The sequence below is a fragment of the Ictalurus punctatus genome, chromosome 13 (genome assembly GCF_001660625.3).
Source record: "Ictalurus punctatus breed USDA103 chromosome 13, Coco_2.0, whole genome shotgun sequence".
Taxonomy (NCBI): domain Eukaryota; kingdom Metazoa; phylum Chordata; class Actinopteri; order Siluriformes; family Ictaluridae; genus Ictalurus; species Ictalurus punctatus.
In genome coordinates, this window is record NC_030428.2 from 20357152 (window position 1) to 20379945 (window position 22794).

The 22794-nt window shown below is 40.4% G+C and overlaps 1 protein-coding gene across 1 annotated transcript; it reads right to left on the reverse strand.

Annotated features, from left to right (window-relative positions):
• Window positions 1-1291: 1291 nt before the first annotated feature.
• On the reverse strand, window positions 1292-22389 carry socs5a (suppressor of cytokine signaling 5a). The gene is made up of 2 exons (XM_017484193.3): window positions 22083-22389; window positions 1292-6931 (listed from the first exon to the last, which is right to left on the reverse strand). The coding sequence occupies exon 2, from the start codon at window positions 6910-6912 to the stop codon at window positions 5350-5352; it is 1563 nt and encodes a 520-aa protein (XP_017339682.1). The 5' UTR covers window positions 6913-6931; window positions 22083-22389; the 3' UTR covers window positions 1292-5349.
• Window positions 22390-22794: the final 405 nt, after the last annotated feature.

Here is a 22794-nt window from a genome sequence, read left to right on the forward strand (position 1 = left end):
TGGTTGTGCCACCCTTAGCAGAAATAACAGCAAACAACCGCTTCAGAGATCAGACTTTCACTTACTTCTAGGACTAGGACTTACTCCTATGCTTTGGATCACTGTCTTGCTGCATAATCCAGTCGTGTTGAGTTTCAACTTGATGGACTGAAGACCGGACATTCTCATTTAGGATTTTCTGGTAGAGATCAGAATTTGCCTACGCCATCACACTTCCACCACCATGCTTCACCATAGGTATGATGTTCTTTTTATGGAATTCTGGGTTTGGTTTACACCAGATATAACGGGACTCCTGTCTTCCAAACAGTTTCACTTTCAAATCATCAGTACACAGAACATTCTCCCAAAAGGTTTGAGGATCATCAAGGTGTGTTTTGGTAAAAATCAGTCGAGCCTTAATGTTCTTCTGGGTTAGCAGTGGATTTCACCTCACCACTCTTCCATGGATACCATTTCCCCCCAATGTCTTTCTGATAGTCTACTCATGAACAGTGACCTTTATTGATGCGAGAGAGGCCTGTAGGTCCTTCGATGTTGCCCTTGGGTCTTTTGTGACTTCCTGGATGAGTTGTTGCTGTGCGGAATTTTGGAAGGTCAACCACTTCTGGGCAGGTTCACTACTGTGCCAAGCTTTTCCATTTGGAGATAATGGCTCTCAGAGACTGAAATAGCTGTGTAACCTTTCCCAGACTGATGTATTTCAATCACCTTCTTCCTCATCATTTCTGGAATTTCTTTCAATCTTGGCATAGTGTGTTACTGGGTAAGACCTTTTAACCAACTTCATGCTGTTAAAAAAGTTCTATTTAAGTGTTGATGTGATTGAACAGGGTTTGCAGTAATCAGGCCTGGTTGCATCTATTCCAGATGAACCCCATTATGAATGCAGTTTCATAGATTTGGGGAATTAATAACAACAGGGGAAAATACATTTTCTCACAGGCCCAGCTGGTATTGCTTCAATAAATAACATTATCATTTAAAAACTGTATTTTGTGTTTACTCAGGTTGCCTTTGTTTTATCTTAGATTTTGTTTTAATTTCTGAAACAATTAGCATAATTATAGTCTCTATAGTACTATATTTATATACTATAGCATATACTATACACAAAAACAGAAGAAAATCAGGGCAAATACGTTTTTCACAGCACTGTACTCTACAGTGGTCCTGGATAGAGATTATGTAAAAAAAAAAAAAAAAAAAAAATTTGCTAGAAAATTCCATTAACCTTTAATAAACCATCGTTGAAAGATTGTGGAGCCAAAATAAGATAGGAAAGAAACAGTTGACATTGTATAACAGTTTTATTATCTTTTTTAATATTAAGACAATGAAGCATAAGCCAAGAGCACCACGTGTGTTACTGGGTGTTACAGCTAGCTACTGGTGGGAGAGGATGACTTGGTGCCCCCTTTGCCCCCCCCCAAACAGCATACTGTAACTGAAGTCAAAAAAATAATACAAACAGAGCAACTTAGTAACATAGCCAGGAAGCAAAGTTCATTAACTGTACACAAGAGACAGACAGAGAGAAAGAGTCTGAGATATAAAGACAGAGAGAAGACACTGACAAAGAAAAGAGTGAGTGATTACACTGTACAGTACAATCCTTGGGCAGTGTAAAAAATATATATATTAAAAACAACAAAGATGGTGAGAAAGTGTGATATACCTGTGACTCCAGAGAATTCACGAAGGGTCAATGAACAAATGCTTTGAGGGGCTTTATTTATTTTTTTTGCAGTCAGATCAATAAGGTGGTGGCAGACACTGGGCAGGAAAATCTCTATTACTTCCAATCATTGTCAAGTGCTGTTACCATGGCACCCAGGCCACACACCCCCCACCTTCACTGCTCAACCCTTCTTCCCCTCAACTAAATGTGCATATACAGCATTAAAGTGACGAGTTGTATTCATGATGTTCAAGATCCATTGCCTTGCGATAAAGGACTTATGTAAATAACTCAAATATACGTCAGACAGATGACCAGTCATTCATTTAATTCACCTTTTAAGCATTACTACACTCAACCTTCCTATATTATATCTACAGAAACATGCCAGATAACATTGAACAGGAAACAATTTCTCCTATAATAAGTGTGCAAGATTACTCATGAAATGGCTTGCCACGTTCTCCCTTAAGGAGAAAACTGTGGTGTTATCAAGTCAAAGTAGTATCTTTTATTCTGGCTACTTGTGCCCACATGCTTGGGGCCATAAGACTAAACTCTTATTTTAATTCATAAAATGCTACCTCTGTTCACATACAATTCAGAATCAAGTAAACAACCAGCCTCTAAATATCAGCGCCGACATCCAGGTCTTTTTCATCTCACTGTAAGTCTCTTGGTGGCCTCAGAGAATGCAGACCACTCCGTGCAGTTTCTCTTGTTCTAAGCATTAAGGCACGGAGTCAGACACCAGACGGCCTAAAAACATAAACATTAAACACTGTACCATTAAACAGTGAGCAGGTGCAGGATGAGCATCAAGGAAAAAAAGTCTAGGCTTGCACAGAACCTGGTAGGATGCAAGCTTTTTCTTTTTTTCCCCCCTCTACACGATCCGTATAGCCTCTTTGTCCACTTTTAACACACATACATACCTACACGCTCACTATCCAATTCTAAAACTTTCATATACATACTTTTGGACTATGTGGTGGGACACTGAGCTTCTCTTTAGTTGCAAGTTGTCAATACTTCAGATACTATGTCGACATATCTGAAATAAATATCTCCAGAGTTAACATGGTAGTTTGAAGAAGAGAAAGGCACTTTCGCATGTCATACTACAGAAAGCCCATGAGCACCTTTTGGGTCTCAAAATAGGGTCCTCTGTATCTGAAATGTTTAACCTGTAAATATTAACTGTACTTACTCAGAGAGGAAGATGCAGTAAGCCTATCACTTCTCTAGTCAATGGATTCATTTGGATCTGCTACAGTCAAAACCAAAACCTTTGGTCACTTTAATAGATACTTTATATCATACACATTTATGACACATTGTACCAGTTTATTCAATTTCTTTTTTTTTTTCCCTACACATGAACTGGACAATCCCCATTTCAAATGGAGAATTTTCCCGTCCGACACCTCACCACTAATCATTTTGTTACAACTGCTAATATTAAAAATATTTAAAATCTGTATCAATATAATTTTATCCTGTACATCTTTCTAATAAAACTAGGGAGGGAGAGAATGGAAGTACACCATGGAGCCAACACCCCATCACACTCCACAAGCTCTCATCCAACTTCATCATCTACTGCCCTGATAAATGTACACACATATCAAGTTACTGAGAGTGCCCTTGGAACCAGGCCAAGCATGACACACCTTTACAGCCAGGCAATGAGAGGGACAACCAGCCTTCTCAAGACCCCATTGTTCTCAGGTGAGCCTGTGGCCTGCCCCACTGCCACTATTCCATATGAGGCAGTACAAGTCAGGGAATCTTGCAAACATGCCAGTCGTCAAACCAAATAATTCACTGACACATGGGACTTGACATCTAGTCCTCTACGAATAGAAACCTCCCATTGTGTGGGATAATATGAGATGGGATCATATAGGAAGATGTCTTGATCACGGTTGACAGGGGGGCAGTGTTGTGCATCAGGAGCAGGTAGAGACGACTTAACACTTTATCTCAGTGCCAGGAGTCTGAACTTAACCAGGCAATAGCAGATGACTAGATCTACCTGATTATTCACAGCACATAGGGACAAAATAAAGAAACAAATATACACCTACAACAGATTCACGAGGAGATCAGTCCACTCCCCATCATTCTCTTTGCTGATGTGTCATGCTGTAAGCACAAATATTGATATGCTAGAAATGTATTCCAACCATTAGGAGGAAACGTTCATATTGAATGTGTATTAGTCGTGAAAAGTCGAATAACTGACAGCTATGGATCTACGTAGGCTCAACTGGACCTTGGAGACTATGAGAACTATTATATAGAATAAATTTGAAACAGTTATGTCATTCCATGCAATGCGACTGACAAGATCACCAAGATGTAGACCTCTAGTGCAATGTGGATCAGACAAGGTGAGCTTATAGAGTCTGTGTGTTTTTGTGTCTATCAATATATAAATGTGTTTATGCTTAACAATGGTCCCAGTGTTGCAGGATTATATATTGCCTCTGCTGCTCCCACTAACATAAGCACAGTTGAGTTAAATGCTCTTTAACACACCTCTTCTCCCACGGCTCGGACAGTCCATTTCACAATTTAAAGAACAAAAAAAAGAAAAGAAAAAAAAAAGAAGAATTACAATGATCACCACTTCCTGTGCAATTAGTGGTAGGAATTAATGATTACAAAACATATTGATAGCAATGGAACTTTCACACAGAGTGACTATGTCTTTAGAAATCCAGGCACACTCGCATCACGTAACACACAATTGACACTGTAGCCACATTATGCATCATCAACATCACTTCGTGGAAGTGAAAAGAAGCAGAATGTCAGAGACCTTCTGTCGAACCTTCTAGAACAGCAGTCTGAACACACAGTACTAAACAAAGTCCATCTTCCACAGACTTCCCGCTCTTGTTGTCTGTGAATACTATAGACCCAAAGTCTGTTTCCTTGCTCTTAGATGCCTGCTCAACTCTTCCCAACAGGGTGAGCACAGAATGTAACCTTGGGACCACTAACAGAGCACCATGAATGCAAAGATTGATAGGTAAACATAACTTGATCACAGCTCCGCACATGGCACACCATCTTGCCAAAATCATCCATGATATGATCTTAAAAGTTGTTTTTTATTATTATTTCCAATGCATTTTTAAATATGGAGGTGAAGGGCTGAATTTTGTGTTAGTATATGAAAAAGAATAAAAGTAGTGTAAAGATAAAAGCAAGCAGCTAATCAGTGAGACAATGGAGGTGTATGAGTGCATTCTTTAGAAGTAGACTCCTCTACTTCGAAGCAATGCAAAAAGACGCTGGGAAATGTGGGATGGGAAGGTAAAAGGCCCCCACTGTTTCAGTCCACATTGATGTGTCTACTGGAGGCTGCTTTAGCTGTATATGTATTTGTTTTGAGTAATAATAAACAAACAAACAAACAAACAAAAAAAGCCCCAGAAGCTTATATACTGGGTTTCAGGTTCAGGCCCCTACATTGACTACCCTTCACCTCAAAAGCCTTTTCCTACAAAAATAACTTTTCCTCCAAACTTTTCCTGAAAAATGCTGAATGGACTGTTCCTCAGGGAGAGCGCTCCATCCCTTGTTGCTCGGTACACAGTGTAACCCCCTCCCACACCGAAACCCCTTTTTTCGTTTATTACGAGTAGTGCTCTGTTTCACTTGGCCTTGAGCAGCTCTCGCTCCAGCCAGCGCACCCGCACCCTTTGCTTGTAATGATACTCCCTGAGGTAGTCTTGCAGCACTGGGGGTAAAGGTAGTGCTGCAATGCCGTCGTAGGTGGTCCCACGGCAGATGACGGCCCGAGCCAGGGTCTGCAGGCCAAATGGAGAAGTCCGGTGAAGGGGCAAAGTGAGCAGAGGCTCGAAGAACATGCAGGCGCTGGGGTCCTTGTAGTGCTCCAGCAGCGCTGTGACTGTGGCTGCATGGAACACACAGGGGTCGTGGGCATCAAAGCTGAAGTTGTGGTTCCACTGTTCAATACGTGCATGCAACGAGCGACCATAACGACGAAAACTAACGGAAAACAGATAGTCCTCCTGGGCAGAGTCGCGCAGCAGAAAGGTGCCCTCAGGCCGGCCGTCGAGCAGTGCTTCAGCCTCGTAGCGGTCCATTACACCCCAGTAGCAAGGTAGAGCTGTGATCTGCATCAGGTCTGGCACTAGGCAGTGTATGTAGTCAATCTGTGTGTGCACTTTCCAGGGCCCTGGCTGCTTTCCCCCCAAGAGGCCCTCTGCTGAATTATGGCGCTGCTTGGGACGGCGGGCCTGCAAACAAAGAGTGGTGGTGTCATCATCTTCAGAGTCACAGTCGGCTGCCGTGGCTCCCCGGCTCTCACCCAAGGCCTCCCCTGTCCCAGGGGCTAGTTTAGGTCCCAGCTTGTAGACTGTAGCCAATGGAGCTGTAATAGTCTCTACGGTGTGTATCTGAGCATCAGGAGGTGGATCCACTCCCTCTTCTATACTGAGCCTTCGTCGTTCACGTAGACGTTCTTCCTCATCCTCTGGGGATGCACAAGCAGCATTAGGGGAGTCCGTGGAGCAATCCACTGCTGTAGTTGTAACAGGGGCTGTATGCTGTTTGATGAGGTGCCATTTACGAGCAAGATCAGAGCCAGGAGGGAAGGGGCATGTTTCCAGCATTAGCTCGGTGATCTGGATCTTGCGCTTGGGCACCCGTGAGTGGGTGCCGCGTGATGACAGACGCAGAGGGAGGCACAGGCCCATTGTTTCATGGAGCTGCTGGCGCAGTGAGCGTGGTAGTCCTGGGTCTGGTTCATCCCTGCTGCCATTTGCTAGGTGTCTCCGGCGGGAGCGGCCACTCCGTCGGTCTGCGGTCTCCAGGGAACTCTGTGCCTTGGTAGAGCATGAGTGCCTCTTCTTGCCACTCCAAGGTGCGTGACGTGAATAGGAGTCTCTGCGGGCACCCAGAGGAGGGCACCCATCTTCACTGTCCTGCTCAACTGTGATCTCCAGTATGTGAGGCACTTCTGCCACGCAGTTATGACCCCGGTGTATCACGCTGCCATTAACCCTCCGTGACACTACAGGATGTGTTGACAGGTTGGCGAGTTCCGGTGTGCTCTCTCCCTGGGTCTGGTCCACACTCTGACAAAACGTATGTGTCTGTGGTTCCGTTTCCCCACGGGAACTTCCATCTTGGTGGAGCAGAGACTGACATCCCCTCTTTAGGTTGTTCCACACCTTGCCTACCTTCTCCATGAGGTGGGGGCACCTGAACCTGATAAGACACACAAAGAAAACAACAACACTGATTTAGTATTTATAAGTGCATAATCACCAATGTCTATACAAACAGGTTGTCAAAGAAACTAAAGGACTGCATATGAAGCAACTGAACAAGAAGAGACTGCTGAGTATTTTGTGAGTTTTAGGGACTGGGTTAGGGCAAGACTGTTAAGTAGCTGAGTGATTAAAATGTTGCCAGGCAGAGTTGCAGGGACCCAAGGCCAGTGCTAAAAATGAAGCCATGGACATGCTCCCAGTCGACCTGCTGCCACGGGCTGAGTTACAATGCCGGTCTGAGCCTGTCTCTCACTGACCAGGCATAGTACACAGCAGAAATAAAGTAATGAAACGTGATTCTACATCTGAATGTAATGCAACTAATTTGACTCTAAAATGGCACACTGACATGACAATTAGGACAATGCTTCAGCATGACAGATCGCAGCAGTTTCTCATCTCCATCAGCTGGGACTAGATGGTGAACATGAACAGATCTTGAACAGACATTTTGCAAGCTTCAGATACTCGAGTGGTAATAATCTGGTAAATCAGGTAAATCTTTCTTCATTCTGTGTGCACCATCATCTTACTTCAGGTCCACGGTAAAGGTTACTTGATATATGAGTCAAAAACAACAACAGCAAAATAATAAAATAATAAAGTTGTGCCATTACTGAGTGATCTTAAAGGCTGAGCTTGGATTCTTCCAAGTGCAAAATGATACATGGACTGATGAAGGCACAATCGAAGTGGTGCTGGGATACATAGTCCTCTATGCATGGAGACTTGTGGGACACCCTGTAGTATCTTGTATTAATAGTAATATAACATCTCATTTAACACTGGCACTAATTGTACATATCTAAGAGTAAGTAGTAGTACAAACCATCCTTAAAATCTAACTATTCGATAATTTACCCTAAAGCATATTACATGGTAACCTCCATGAATTATTCAGTAATTGCAGTGACTTTAATACAAATGTTGCTCACATTCACAAAGGCCATACTATTCAGGTTTTTTCCACTTACAACACAGAGATGGTAGTCCACATGCAATGGAATATGTATGTAAATGTACATCTAATGTGTGTGTAAAACCTGTATGCTTTGTGCATCAAAATCTGGCTTCCCAATTTAAACTGCTTATGCACCAGAGTTCTGCAATCACTCCAATTAAACTGGGCTTTAAAAGAATAAAGAGAAAAGTATTCGCAAAAGTACAACAATTCAACATAGTCCATAATCCTGACTATAATGCTGGGTGGTCATGTTGATTTTGGGAAGCACCAAAAGAATAGGAGAAGTTTCTCTAAATAGGAAGGAGAAGCCAATTCAAGGTTTCAAAAGTAAAAAAAGACCAGTTTGTATTGTATATGCAATAAAAAAACAACAACAGGGAGCTAGTGTAGGCCACTAAACAGCTGGACATTTTAACCCACTTAGACAAGAACACAAAGCATGGTCATAAATCCACGCTCACATATGATTCTGAGTCAAAGGCATATTCTACATGTAGGATTTTGTTTATATAAGACCATGGCAGCTGGATTTGATGCAATTTCACTGTGAAACTGAGAAAAGCAAATCAAGTTTACAACCCACTCCTGATGGAAGACAGCAGTAAGTAAGGCCGTGAAGCAGGTCTGTGTATAATAAATTTTTTTGAGAAGGAAAAAAAAAAAAAAAGGTTTTGAAACACGATTCCCATAAAACTTGCTGCAATTATATCACTTAACCATCTCATATTACTGCAATCCAACCCATATAGTACCATTCTCCTATGTGCATATGGTGTGGCAGCAAAGCACACAGAGTTTCCAGAGAACACCATTTTTAAACAAAAGTCCTTGAAGCTAATGGAGGTGTGGTGACTATCTTCTAGCTACAGTATCTCACAAAAGTGAGTGCACCCCTCACATTTTTGTAAATATTTGATTATATCTTTTAATGTGACAACACTGAAGAAATGACACTTTGCTACAATGTACAGTAGTGAGTGTACAGCTTGTGTAACAGTGTAAATTTGCTGTCCCCTCAAAATAACTCAACACACAGCCATTAATGTCTAAACCGCTGGCAACAAAAGTGAGTACACCCCTAAGTGAAAATGTCCAAAATGTCAATATTTTGTGTGGCCACCATTATTTTCCAGCACTGCCTTAACCCTCTTGGGCATGGAGTTCACCAGAGCTTCACAGGTTGCCACTGGAGTCCTCTTCCACTCCTCCATGACGACATCACAGAGTTGGTGGATGTTAGAGACCTTGTGCTCCTCCACCTTCCATTTGAGGATGCCCCACAGATGCTCAATAGGGTTTAGACCATCACCTTCACCCTCAGCTTCTTTAGCAAGGCAGTGGTCATCTTGGAGGTGTGTTTGGGGTTGTTATCATGCTGGAATACTGGCCTGCGGCCAAGTCACTGAAGGGAGGGGATCATGCTCTGCTTCATTATGTCATAGTACACGTTGGCATTCATGATTCCCTCAATGAACTGTAGCTTCCCAGTGCCGGCAGCACTCATGCAGCCCCAGACCATGACAGTCCCACCACCATGCTTGACTGTAGGCAAGACACACTTGTCTTTGTACTCCTCACCTGGTTGCCACCAAACACGCTTGACACCATCTGAACCAAATAAGATTATCTTGGTCTCATAATCCATGTCCTTATTCTGCTTGTCTTCAGCAAACTGTATGCCAGCTTTCTTGTGCATCATCTTTAGAAGAGGCTTCCTTCTGGGATGACAGCCATGCAGACCAATTTGATGCAGTGTGCGGCATATGGTCTGAGCACTGACAGGCTGACCCCCCCATCCCTTCAACCTCTGCAGTAATGCTGGCATCACTCATACGGCTATTCATTGAGGGAACCATGAATCCCAACATGTACTGTGACATACTGAAGCAGAGCATGATCAGTATGCAGTATTACAGCATGATAACGACCCCAAACACACCTCCAAGATGACCACTGCCTTGCTAAAGAAGCTGAGGGTGAAGGTGATGGACTGGCCAAGCATGTCTCCAGACCTAAACCCTATTGAGCATCTGTGGGGCATCCTCAAACGGATGGTGGAGGAGCACAAGGTCTTTAACATCCACCAGGTCCGTGATATCATCATGGAGGAGTGGAAGAGGACTCCAGTGGCAACCTGTGAAGCTCTGGTGAACTCCATGCCCAAGAGGGTTAAGGCAGTGCTGGAAAATAATGGTGGCCACACAAAATATTGACACTTTGGGCCCAATTTGGACATTTTCACTTAGGGGTGTACTCACTTTTGTTGCCAGCGTTTTAGACGTTAATGGCTGTGTGTTGAGTTATTTTGAGGGGACAGCAAATTGACACTGTTACACAAGCTGTACACTCACTACTTTACATTGTAGCAAAGTGTCATTTCTTCAGTGTTGTCACATTAAAAGATATAATCAAATATTTACAAAAATGTGAGGGGTGTACTCACTTTTGTGAGATACTGTAAATATCAATGAAGGCTGTTAAATGGCATTAGCAGCCAAGCTAACTAGGTATCTGCTATCTGACACTTAGCAACAGATATTAGAATTAGCTGAATCTTTTGTCAGTTTCTGGACCGAAAACAATTATTGTATGTGTATATATTTTGTTAACATTATGAATATGGCTTAAAAATATCAAAGCAGTTTGTGTTACCTAGATAGCTAGCATTAGTGCAGAACATTGCAGAGGTGAAGTGTGTGCTCTAAGGCAATATGCACTTCAGCCTCAGTCTAACTATGTAATTTTAATGAGTCTTTCTTGGTCACATATACATTACAGCACAGTGAAATTCTTTTTCTTCGCATACCCCAGCATGTTATCTGTTGTTACCCGGATGAGGATGGGTTCCCTTCTGAGTCTGGTTCCTCTCAAGGTTTCTTCCTTTTAACATCTTAGGGAGTTTTTCCTTGCCACTGTCACCACCGGCTTGCTCAATTGGGATAAATTTGCACTTTTAAAATCTCTATACCTTGTTTATATGTTTCTGTAAAGCTGCTTTGAGACAATGTCTATTGTAAAAAGTGCTATACAAATAAAATTGAATTGAATTGAATGTTAGGAGGCTGGGGTCAGAGCGGAGGGTCAGCCACGATACGGCGCCCCTGGAGCAGAGAGGGTTAAAGCCTTGCTCAATGGCCCAAAAGTGGCAGCTTAGCAATACTGGGGTCTGAACCCCTGACGTTCCAATCAGTAACCCAGGGCCTTAACAGTCAAGCCACAATAAAAATTGAAATAATATAAATCAAAGCACAGTTTAGAAGACCAGTATAATCTACTTTTATGCAACATTATTTCAAGATGTTTGCTGTATAAAAAAAAAGAATGGACCAAAAGACCACCTGCAAATTCTTAGTATATTTTCAAAGGATTTAAGCCTTACTCAAATAAAAAAAAATTAAACAGTTAAAAAACTGATTTGTATTGAATAATTACCAAATTAATAAAATCATACATGCACCTGTGATAAATGATTAAATGGCCTACTAGGTAGTAACTGTGTATCTGTGGGGACTAACACATAATCTGCACTAATCCTTGACACACTGATTTTGAAAACAGATTTGGAAAAGGAGAACTATACAGCTTGTGAAAAACTAATATTAGATGAATAATTTCATTTTAGTTTACCTTAACTTATTCTACAAATAATAAGTAACAGTTTAGCAAAAAAATATTCTGACTTACCAAATATATTCTGTAGCGTTGGCTACAAATAAATAAGAAAAGACAGAAGACAGCTTAAATTCTTCATCAAGTGATCACACATTGAAAACTGGATCCTACTGCACTTGCTGAGGTCTATGTTTGGCTGTAATTTTCTTTCCAGCCATGTTCTTGTACATCATTTCTTCAAGTGAAACACACATGCAATCTAATTTAAAACACAAGCAGATAGAGAACAGGTGGATCCTAAAATGAATCCCATGTGAAAAGACAATACTCTGCTTAGGGATGCAGTCAGTGATGAATCATGTTCAATATTACTAAAAGTTTCCAGCCATGATGTTTTCCTTCACCCTGCATGCGGCACCAAGCTGGCTCTTGATTGGTTATCTTAGCATGGCAGGGGACACCCGAAGGACAAACAAAATATATTTGGCCCAAAAAGTGGCGCAAGTTGGCACACCGGCAAATTGTGCCAACACTGGGCAATTCAAAGTACCAACTATTTCACGTGTGTGTGCCTGGCCTTCTCTTTAGCATTTATAGCAATATAGCCTCACAAGCCAGACCTTTAGCAAGTTGCTGGAGAGTCTGGTATGTTTTGTCCATAAATGTGGCTCAGAACTACAGCAATCTGACTGTCACGGCAGATGAACAATGAACTTTTAACATAGCCTGTCAGCAAAACACAAGATTATCTTGTTTACACACCAACTGCTTTAAATAAAACCATTAAAATACTTTTAAACATTTTGTTTTGAAATTGCATCACAGTGTCCAAATGGTGTCCCATTAAAAACTGAAATTGCTTCAGTGTCCAAATAGTGTCCCATTAAATACCAGTGCTATAATTACAGGTCGAATGTCTATGAGAATACTATGTATTGTTTATTTAAAATTAGTATAGCTCATCTCAGTTTGCTAGTGTCTGCAATTGATATATAACAAAGATATGGCCACTATATGGCCATAAGTTTGTAGACACCTGACCCATCTGTCTTGTTCATCATCCCACTCCAGATTTAGTCCCCCTTTGCTGTTATAATAACCTCCACTCTTCTGCAAAGGCTTTGAACTAGCTTTTGGAGTGTGGATCTGGGGATTTGTCCATTCAGCCACAAGAGCATTAGTGATCCGGAGGCCGGCTGGGGTGCAATTCGCATTCCAGTTCATTCCAGAGGTGTTCAGTGGTGTTGACTTCCGGGTTCTGTGTAGGCCACTCCAGGTCTTCCACACCTACCTTGGCAAACCATGTCTTCATGGAGCTCGCTTTGTGCACAGGGGCACGATAATGCTGGAACAGGTTTGGGCCCCTTAGTTCCAGTGAAGAGAAATTGTAATTATACAGCATACATAGTCAAACAAGACCAGTGGTTCTCAACTGGTTTTGCTTCAGGACCCAAATTTTATGTTGGACATCAAGCCGTGGCCCAGCACTACACTACACTAAGAAATGCATATTAATTTTGCATATTCATGTTATTAATACTATTAATAATTGCCCATTGCATAGTCCTAATAAAGTTGAACAATAATCATTTATTACCAGAGATAACAGGAAATTAATCTTGTTATAAACTTGATTTGAAAAGTTGTACCTCAAGTATTTGGAATGTATTTGGAACAATGGAAAATAGTTTATTGAATGCAATGCATATGATTAATCAAGTGCTAAATTAATTATTCACATGACATTAATATGAAAATGGGTTGCAATGTTAATACATAAACATAATCCTGAGTAGGTGCGATTTACCTAGCCTAACAAATAAAAACAAATATTGAATTACAAATTGTACACTCAATATGAAAAATGCATAACCATTACATACATTAACATAACAATGAGATGAACAAGAACAGAGCTGAAATTGTAGCCTTTGTAAGTCAATGGGAAACTCGAGGGCGTGATTTCATTTTGATAAGTGTCTGTGTCAAAGTCTGTGTTGATTCGTCTAGTTGGAGTGCATAATAGTAATTTGCCTTAATGCGTGTTTCCGTCTGCTGCTTTATGTCCTCGGATATACCTTGCATTCTCCTCCGTTTGGTGTCGTTGGAGATCAGGGTTCTTTTCAACTGATTTGTGTCAGATTTGCACCCAGTAAGCCTTTTTGCACTTCAAAATGCGATGAGCGAGTTTGTACACAATGCACGAAGTGTTTGCTCCTGAACAGTGCACACGTTTTTGATAATGTTTTGAGTTGTGTCCAGATCCCGTTGCTTACTTTTGAAAACCTCAACAGGCTTGGCTTGATGGCTTGAGTGTTTTGTCTCTAAATACCTTTGAATTTCGATGGTTTCATGCTTTCCACAGCCAATAACTCACATCACAAACACACTGCGGTCTGCACAAACCATGCTTGTCTTCTGTGCAAGTAAAGTCTTATTTTAATTTACCTTGCAAGGTTTTTACCATTCTTTTTGAAGAAGAGAGAAATTCCTGCTGGGATATGTTTTTTGTCAGCATCAATTGTTTAAAGATAAATTAGTGCCAAAACTAACAGAATTTGACTGGATGCACAACATTACCAATTTTTTTTTTACTGGCTAAAAGGACAGCAATGGGGAATGTTCCTTTTTAATCTTTATTATTATTTATTTAAAAACTTTTTTGAAACAATAATTTGTTTTATTGTCATATTTGTCCACAGTTTTCCATTTTGTTATGTTTTAGCATTTGCATTTAGCAATGTTTTTCTTTTTCTTCACAGCAGTCCATGACTATATCATAAAGGGTTAAGAATCCACCAGTTAAGAAACACTGTTCTAGACAATTGTCTGCTTCCAAATTTGTGGCAACAGTTTGGGGAAAGTCCACATATTGGTGTGATGGTGAGGTGTATACAAACGTTTGGCCATATAGTGCAGATGGATGGATGGACTTTATTGAACCCCAAAGGTTTTTTTAATAGAAAGTTTCAAATAAAGATTCCACGATCATGTCATTCAGTGAAACAGTATACTTTATAGGCATTTTATTTTTAATCTCTTTAGCTGTTTTTGTAATTCCTTCTGAATGTTTTGTAAAGGAAATAAGACGTACCATTGCTAGGTCTTTTGAATTAATACTAGGAGTTGAATTCGACTGTGTAAAACACCCAGTTTTGGATAAGGTCAGAATTCTTGCTATTATAACTTAATTAACGAATTAACACACACAAAAAGGAATATGAAGAGCTGCACAACCAAATAGCCTTAGAGCTAGACTTCTGACAGAACATGGCTAGATTTAGAACGTGCACAATGTAATTGTAACTTATACATGGATTGACATTTGATAGCTGGCGACTGGATCACATTTTCTGGAGAAAATAAATAACTCTGAAATTGCCTTCTTCTCCTATCATATAACAGGATATTGAAAGGGTTGCATTTTGACATCACCTTGCAGCAGCAACATTGTAGAAGGTCTTGATGCCTGAGAACAAGAGCCCTTGTCCCACCTCCACAGTTTGGATACACCGGGACAGCCTTTGCACGAATTTTGGCACCAAATCACAAAACACTAGGCCATTAACACTAGGCTTGAGTTTCTGATACCAAGAACATCAGAGCAGCCACTTCCTGGTAGTGCAGGTCCTCTTCACCCCCACCGTTGCTCATCTACACCTGATACTGCAGCCAAACTCTACACCGCACACCTCCAACACCCCGCTACAGCAGCACATGGAACAAGCCATTTGGCCTCGTTCTGTCTCCATGTTCATCCGTTAGAATAGTCCACAAAGACCAAAAATATCCAGAAGAATGACTTTGAAAAAAATATTTTATACACACTTGGCATCACTATGAGGTTCACCAGAAAGACAAACGACATCCGTACAGGCTTCGATAAAAGACATCCATAAAGATATTAAACATATCACAAAATCGATTTCCATCCATCACAACCTCGATTTAACAGCAAAGAACGAGGGGTTTTCTTTTTTTTGTAAAGTCTCAACATAAGCAGAAGTCTTTGGAATGAGAAATAATCAGTAACAGACACATTCAAGTGCAAGCCCAGGCTTTGGTCTTCTGTTAATGTAATAGTTATGTATATAGAGCAACTGTTTCAAAGTGAACAACGCGGCCTGAATGTGTGACAAGAAAATAAACAGAAAAAAAAAAAACAACAGAGAATGTTGATACTTTGCACACTGAGCTACTAAGCTCTTCATGAAAGGATCATTCGTTTGCTCACCCCCTTCAACGGCCAAACAGAGCACTGCTTCGAGTTAAATCCCTCCACAACCATGAACATCCATGGCTAAGTACACCAAATGGAGTCTTAGAAACAGCTGATATTAACAGCCACATCCAGGATAAGTACTACATCCATACAGAATAGATAAGAACAAGAACTTTAATGCCTAAGTGACACTATGTGTTTAGTCCCACACTGCGTTCTGATCATTCTTACTACGTGATTCACAGTCCAATTTACAATGGATACATTAGCACTAGGAGTGGGTGATATGGCAAAGATCAATTTTAAATTTCCATTTAGTAACTTTATTCAGTATGATAGCATAGACAATGTGTAAAAAGAGTGTATTATTGTGTTATTATATCACTATATCAATATATTATTATACTGCCCTGCCCTATGTATAGCACACTTATAAATACTGCTTAATTTACTGCACATGCAATCTACACGTCACCTGAAAAGGCACTCAACACAACCATGAAGCTTTCAGATAGACTGAGAGAACATGGCTGAAACGACTCACAAGCCTTGATAAGCAGTATGTACAGGTTTTCGTGGAGGTTTTTTTGCATGATTGTTGCCAAAAAATGCTTGAATTTTTTTGAAAATGCAGCTTTTCTCAAAATTTGTCATGCAACTTGCGGTGTGTTTTGTGCCTTTTTTTGTGGAAAACTACATGAATTGGAGAAATCCCAATTGCACGAAACTGTCTTTCGCAGTCATGTTTGTTGGTAAATGAGACCTTTCAGCTGCATCCATGTTCGACGCACGTGAATCGAAGAGGGCTTTGCCCAGATCTGCGGAAAAATGCTCTGTAATTTTGAAAAAAATTGCACGTTGCGGAGTTTGTTCGATTTTGTGCCAATTTCTGCGATTGCAAAATCGTGAAATCCTGGAGGGACTGAATAAAAACAGTCACAGGTAAAAGCTTCCATCTTCCTTGCCCATGAACTACACATAGTCCACATGTAGACCACTGAAGGACAAGAGTAACATGTCCATGGTAAGGCTGATTTACAACAAACGTGTTTCTAAACATTTGTCTGATTCACCTCACACGAAAACAGATACGCTTCCATTATAACCAACGTTTAAATCCATGCTCAAATATGCACGTCCATGTGAAGCTTCACATAAGATGCATTCAACATCCTACACTTTCTATACATGTAAGTTAATAGAAAATTAACTAACCTGCTTTTGTATTATGTTTTGGATTGTTGTACTTATTATTATATCGTTTTACAGTATATTGCCTATTGTTTTCCAGGTTATGAATCCTTGCAGATGCATTAGGTGCACTTTATTGCTTTTTGTTGCTGTGGATAAAAGCATCTTAAAATCCGTATGCTCATTAGTAACCAGAATAAAGACAAATGTTCTGTTTATTCACTGTCCCACTGTCCTGATCTCTGTTGTAGTTACAGCTGACCAACTTCGACTGTCCAACCCAACCAGATCCACTGACTTAATTGTATGCAAGGGCATTACTTAATTTGGACAAACATGAGCGTAAAGTCATACAGTTACACCCGTCATGGATTCAAGGTTAGAGGAGATTACCCACAGGAGGTAATTAGCAAGGAGGCTGCAGAAGTACTTACACTGCATTGATATGGCCAAACTAGAGGAAATCTTCTCCAAGCCATCAAGGTAGAAAGCCTTAGGCTGGATAAATAACCCAAAACCTTTCAGAAATCATACAAACACTAGCCCACAGGAGTAAAAGCACTTACACACCAAATAGGAGTGTTATATTCTTTCCGTTCTCTAACTGTCTACACAAAGTGAAAGCTTTAAGAGGAAATAATTCTCAGACTTGTTATTGCCCATTATCCTTTCATCATGGAAGAGTAAAAGAACGATTGCAGTGGTCAACTGGGGGTCATTCTTGGTTTTTGTAGTTACCGAAGAGGCTGTTGTTTCCACTTCTAACTACTGGTTACATAATGCACATTTTAAGAATAAGGGATGTAAGAAATGTTAAGAACGTGCCAAAATAGATGAGACTAGCTACCTAATTAATGCTGAACAACTTCGTAATTACTATGTCATAAGTGGGAAATAAGTGCAGCACTTGTTGTATTTATTAAAAAAATGCATTTTTAAAATAGTAATTAAAGCCCTATTTAGATGGGATTAAATTTACTTGAGGGTAATTTACTATTTTACAGGTGTGCCCCTGCGATTTTATTATTATTTATTATTATTATTATTATTATTATTATTTTATAATTGTTTTTTTCTCAGGCATTCTTGGAGAAGTTTTTTCAGTCAGCGGTTGTCTGATAATTGTACTCCTGTCCAGATACACGTATCCATGACTTTCTATACAGACATCTCCTCACACTGGAAAAAAGATTTGACTTTTGACTCAGTAGTTTGACTGCTGCTACTTAACATATTTAGTCTCATGGGGCACGTATCAGTGACCCTCCCCCAGACATTAAACAAAAGAGACGCTTCTCATATACTTTGCGGTTGTTGTTTTATTGTATTTTCAACTTTGGTTCACCCAAAAGTGAAATAGGAGCACCTCTCTTCTCTACTGCAGTATCTCTCCGACTGCTTGGACGCCAGGTTGTGTACAAAGATGTGATCATATGACCACGTGACGCAAACATCTCTTTGTTCGTAAATACAAAATACAACAAGCTAGAAACTCTCTCCTCCTGTGTTTTGTTTTTGTTGTCCGGATTCGAGATTTTTATCATTGAGGTGACGCGTATACAACTGATTACCGATGTCACCTTGATAAAGTAATCCACTCCGAATACAGTTTAAGAATGCGCAGAAGAAATGCAACTAAAATTCTCTCTTGCAATATTGTATACAAAAACAAATCCAAATATCCTCCTAGACTGCTATTTGAACATCTGGGATCTGGAAGCACTTTGAAACACAGATGTGGAACAGAAATGTACCCTGGCCAAAGTAAATCAGGGAACCTTGTGAAGATGCCTGGACTAGAGAATGAGGCATTGTGAAGCTCTGACCAAATCTAATTCAATGTTGGCCTTCTAAATGCATTACGGTGAACTTGGACCATTCGGGACCCACATTGTACCAACCATGCTCTTAAACTGAATGATATATTCATAGGAAAAAAAAAATTAATAATAATAAGACACATCAGAGAGAATGCTTAATGAACAGAACTTTTTATGAGGAAAATATATTTCTTCAAACTGGTAATACCTGCACAGGTTTTAGATAAGATAAAAACTTTATTGTTCCCACAATGGGGAAATTCCCTAGGTCCCGAGTGTTTTTTGTTGGTCTTCGTGATGCTTACACGAGCTTTGCAACTGGTGGAGAAGCAGACAGATTTTCAGAGTTTAACTTTGTTCTTTGTCGTATAATCATCTCCCATGTAACAAAGGTGCATGTATGTGGAATGACCTATTGACTCCAGACACCAAGGATAAGCAGAAAGAGATAAGAAATTAAGGTGCTTCACTGTTTAAATTAGGGATGTAATGATTTGATAGTCAGATAGGTCAAGTACTGATACTTGAGATAGTGCTGCCTTGAAATAATGGATCAAATTTGACAATTTGCAGGGTTGCATTAATAGCGGGTATGCATTGACGCCACTTTCCTGCCTGAACACGCCCCCCGAGGGCCAGATTGAGGGGCAAAACATCCAGCAAAATGGCTGGTTTTATTAGGGGAAGCTGAGAAAATGCTAGTATAACTAATGATTATCAGCTTAAATTAAAGGCAGTTGGATTCGACAGTGACCCTTACAACTTCCCCAAGAACCTGTGGTCCATGGTACCTGATTTCAGCGCCAGGGAAACACAGTAAGTACAGCCTGAAGGCATACAAAAGCCTTGACGCTTGGTCCTACTTCAAGGCGGGATTTGTTGGAGAAATTAAAGTGACAAGATGAATTAAAGCATCTTCCTAGCATCTTGTTAGCAACAAACAGCAGCAACCAGCTCTGCTGGCAAACGCTGGCTAGCCTGATAAAAAAATATCTAGACAAGTCTAGGTGTATGAAAATAACAGCTCTAATCCAGTGTACTGTTCTTCACAATCAGTCACTACTGAACATTTGGTTATTAACAATGAGGGTTTCTGCGGTAATGAAGACAATAATATGTACTTTACTTACAGCTGTACAGAGGGGATTTTATTTATAAAGCGCTTTTAACATTGGACATTGTTACAGATATCTGGATATAGATTTACCCCTAACCAGCAAGCCAGTGGTGATGATGGCAAGGAAAAACTCCCTGAGACAACATGAGGAAGAAACCCTGAGAAGAACCAGACAGAAAAGGGAACCCATTCATCCTGGTGGCATCAGACAGCAAGAATAGTAAGAACGCACTTTATCTGAAATCAACTAGCTAACATTATAATGAGCAATTCAAGCTTAGTCCAATTGCATGAACATACACTTCACCATGCAAAACAAGGAAATATAAACGGAGCTCAATAAAATGTTCCATGATGCCTCTGATAATACTGCTTAATACTAAACAGGCCATTCATGTCTGTATCAGCATTGGTATAGACAAAAAAACAAAAACATGTTCTCGTATTTGGTCTCGGGGGAAAAAAAAAAAAAAGTCACTGATGGACCATAACTATTTCTGATAGGATCCATATCGTGGCTGTTCATGATGTTGATAATCATGCACAGGATACAAGTTGCTTTTAACTTTAAGCGCACCATCATCACACTTCTAGTCTCTCGCATAACTAAGCAACAGTAACCTGAACAGTCTGCTCGGTTGCCGCAAGCATGTCAGTATCTGCCTACTCAGAACCCTGATAACTGTATAGTTTTAGAGCTTCAAACGAAATACAACGTAGAACAAAGGCATCCTGAGTAAACATATAATAAAGTTTTTATTTATTTATTTTTTAATTGAAAAAAAAAAAAAAAAAAGCAAAAAAAAGCTATCCATCACCCATAACCAATTTGAAAAACGAAATGCCCCCTTAAACTTAAAATCTGCTTGTGCCACCTTTAAATTCAACCAATCGCTTCCGATAACTGGAGATCAGTCTTTCACTTACTTCTAGGACTATTATTTAATCCTATGCTTTGGATCATCCTAAAGGAGAATATCTGGTCTTTAGTCCGTAGACTGAAACTCAAGCACAACTGGATTATGCAGCAAGACAAAGATCCAAGGCATAGGAGTAAGTCCTAGTCCTAGAAATAAGTGAAAGACTGATCTCCAGTTATCAGAAGCGTTTGGCTGCAGTTATTATTTTAATTTTAGTGTGTAATTAGTTTTTCACATTGGCGATAGGTGTTGGATAACTTCAATAAAAAAATTTAAATAAAAACTGCATTGTGTGTTTACTCAGGTTGCCTTTGTTTTATGTCGTAAGATCTAAAACGATTTAGTAATGAGATATACACAAAAACAGAAGAAACCGTATACTTTTTTCACAGCACCGTGTATATATAAAGTGCATCTGGTGCCTTCCTCATTTACACAAACCCAATCAGTATACTGACACCATTTATTTACACTACTTTTTAATCAATGTTAATATTTCACACCATATACAACTTATTCATGTCTGTAAATCACAGCATCCCGTTGATCTGGTAATTCTGGTGATCTGGTAATTATAGTTACACGTATGCCAGATGTGATTGTAGACTAAGGTGTTCTGGTACAGATGTGTGCTGCTGTGAAGACTGAACACAGAGGACAAGAGCAGAGCAGAATGAAGAAACATGGATGCTTACTGCATATTATACACCAGGACCCTTGGGGGGGATGGGTCTCGCAGGCCTTATTTTAACTTTTATCAGTGCATGCTTTCGAGGGAGTTTATATTATACAATCTGTGTGAACACACACACACACACACACACACACACACACACACACATACATACACATTACTGTATAGCTTGTGATGGGTTGATTAGGAGCCTTAAGGAAGACTTACATGATACATGCAGAGAAAAAACATGACCCATCATTAGGATGTCCAATTCTGCACACTGCATTTGGTTTAAAGGAATCCTAAACTTAAACATGTGTAATGTAGAGGATGTGTTTATCTTCAGCTCAATGCTGGACTTGTAATTTTACAGAATATACAGTAGGAAAGTATCAGGTTGAGCTTTCATCCCACTATGGTGGTTACAGTTGAACCGGCTCCCGACCTGAGCTCAGGGGCCTACCAACTAAAAACTCTTTAAACAGGCCTTGAAACAACATGCTCCCGAACTGCAAAGAAAAGAAAATCTGTACTCTGTGAAATTATAGTCGACGACAAACGCACCTGCAGTCCTGTTGTCCTCGTTTACTCTTTTCTCGACGGGTTTTCTTTGTTTGCGACAAAAACGCGACCAAGAAAAGTCGGATACATTTTCCCCGTGTCGGAACAAGTCGGCGGATAAAACACAGACACGTCCAGCCTCATGAGCAACATCTTATCCAGGAACAGGCTACGAGTGCACACGTCGATCGAGACATCGACATTTTTAGGACTCTTTTGTTTTTTAAAAGGAAAAACTAGTCCTAAATCCCTCTTCCCTCTGCCGTCCTCGCTCCCTGACGGCCGATATGGTGGCAGCAGGAGAGAAGAGGGGGCGGAGAGGAGAGACTATGACTGACAGCTAGTCTATCCAATCACAGGCCGCTCGAGATGCACAACTTCCGATAGAGGATTTCCCACCTGCATTCCGACAAGCCCCACCTCCTCGAGCTAAGATGAACCAGACGTAGCAGGTCTCCGAAATTATGATTGGTTAATAGCTCGGACGTGCGCGCAGAGGTGCTCGAACAGCCAATCAGAAAGAAGAAGGCGGGATTCGCAGTGTGTCTATTAGGTCCCTCTGGAATTCCCGTTCCCATGTCAGGCTTGTGACAGAGTCAACGTGGAGTGTGGAGCTTTTTAACGAGAGAAACGTTTTTTTCTAATCACACTACGTTTTTTTTGTTTGTTTGTTTGTTTGTTGTTGTTGTTTTAAACCACATGTGCATATGAACTG

Coding starts and splice junctions, on each gene's coding strand:
- socs5a (XM_017484193.3), bottom strand. CDS start 6,912: ATGGAGAAGGTAGGCAAGGTGTGGAACAACCTAAAGAGGGGATGTCAG.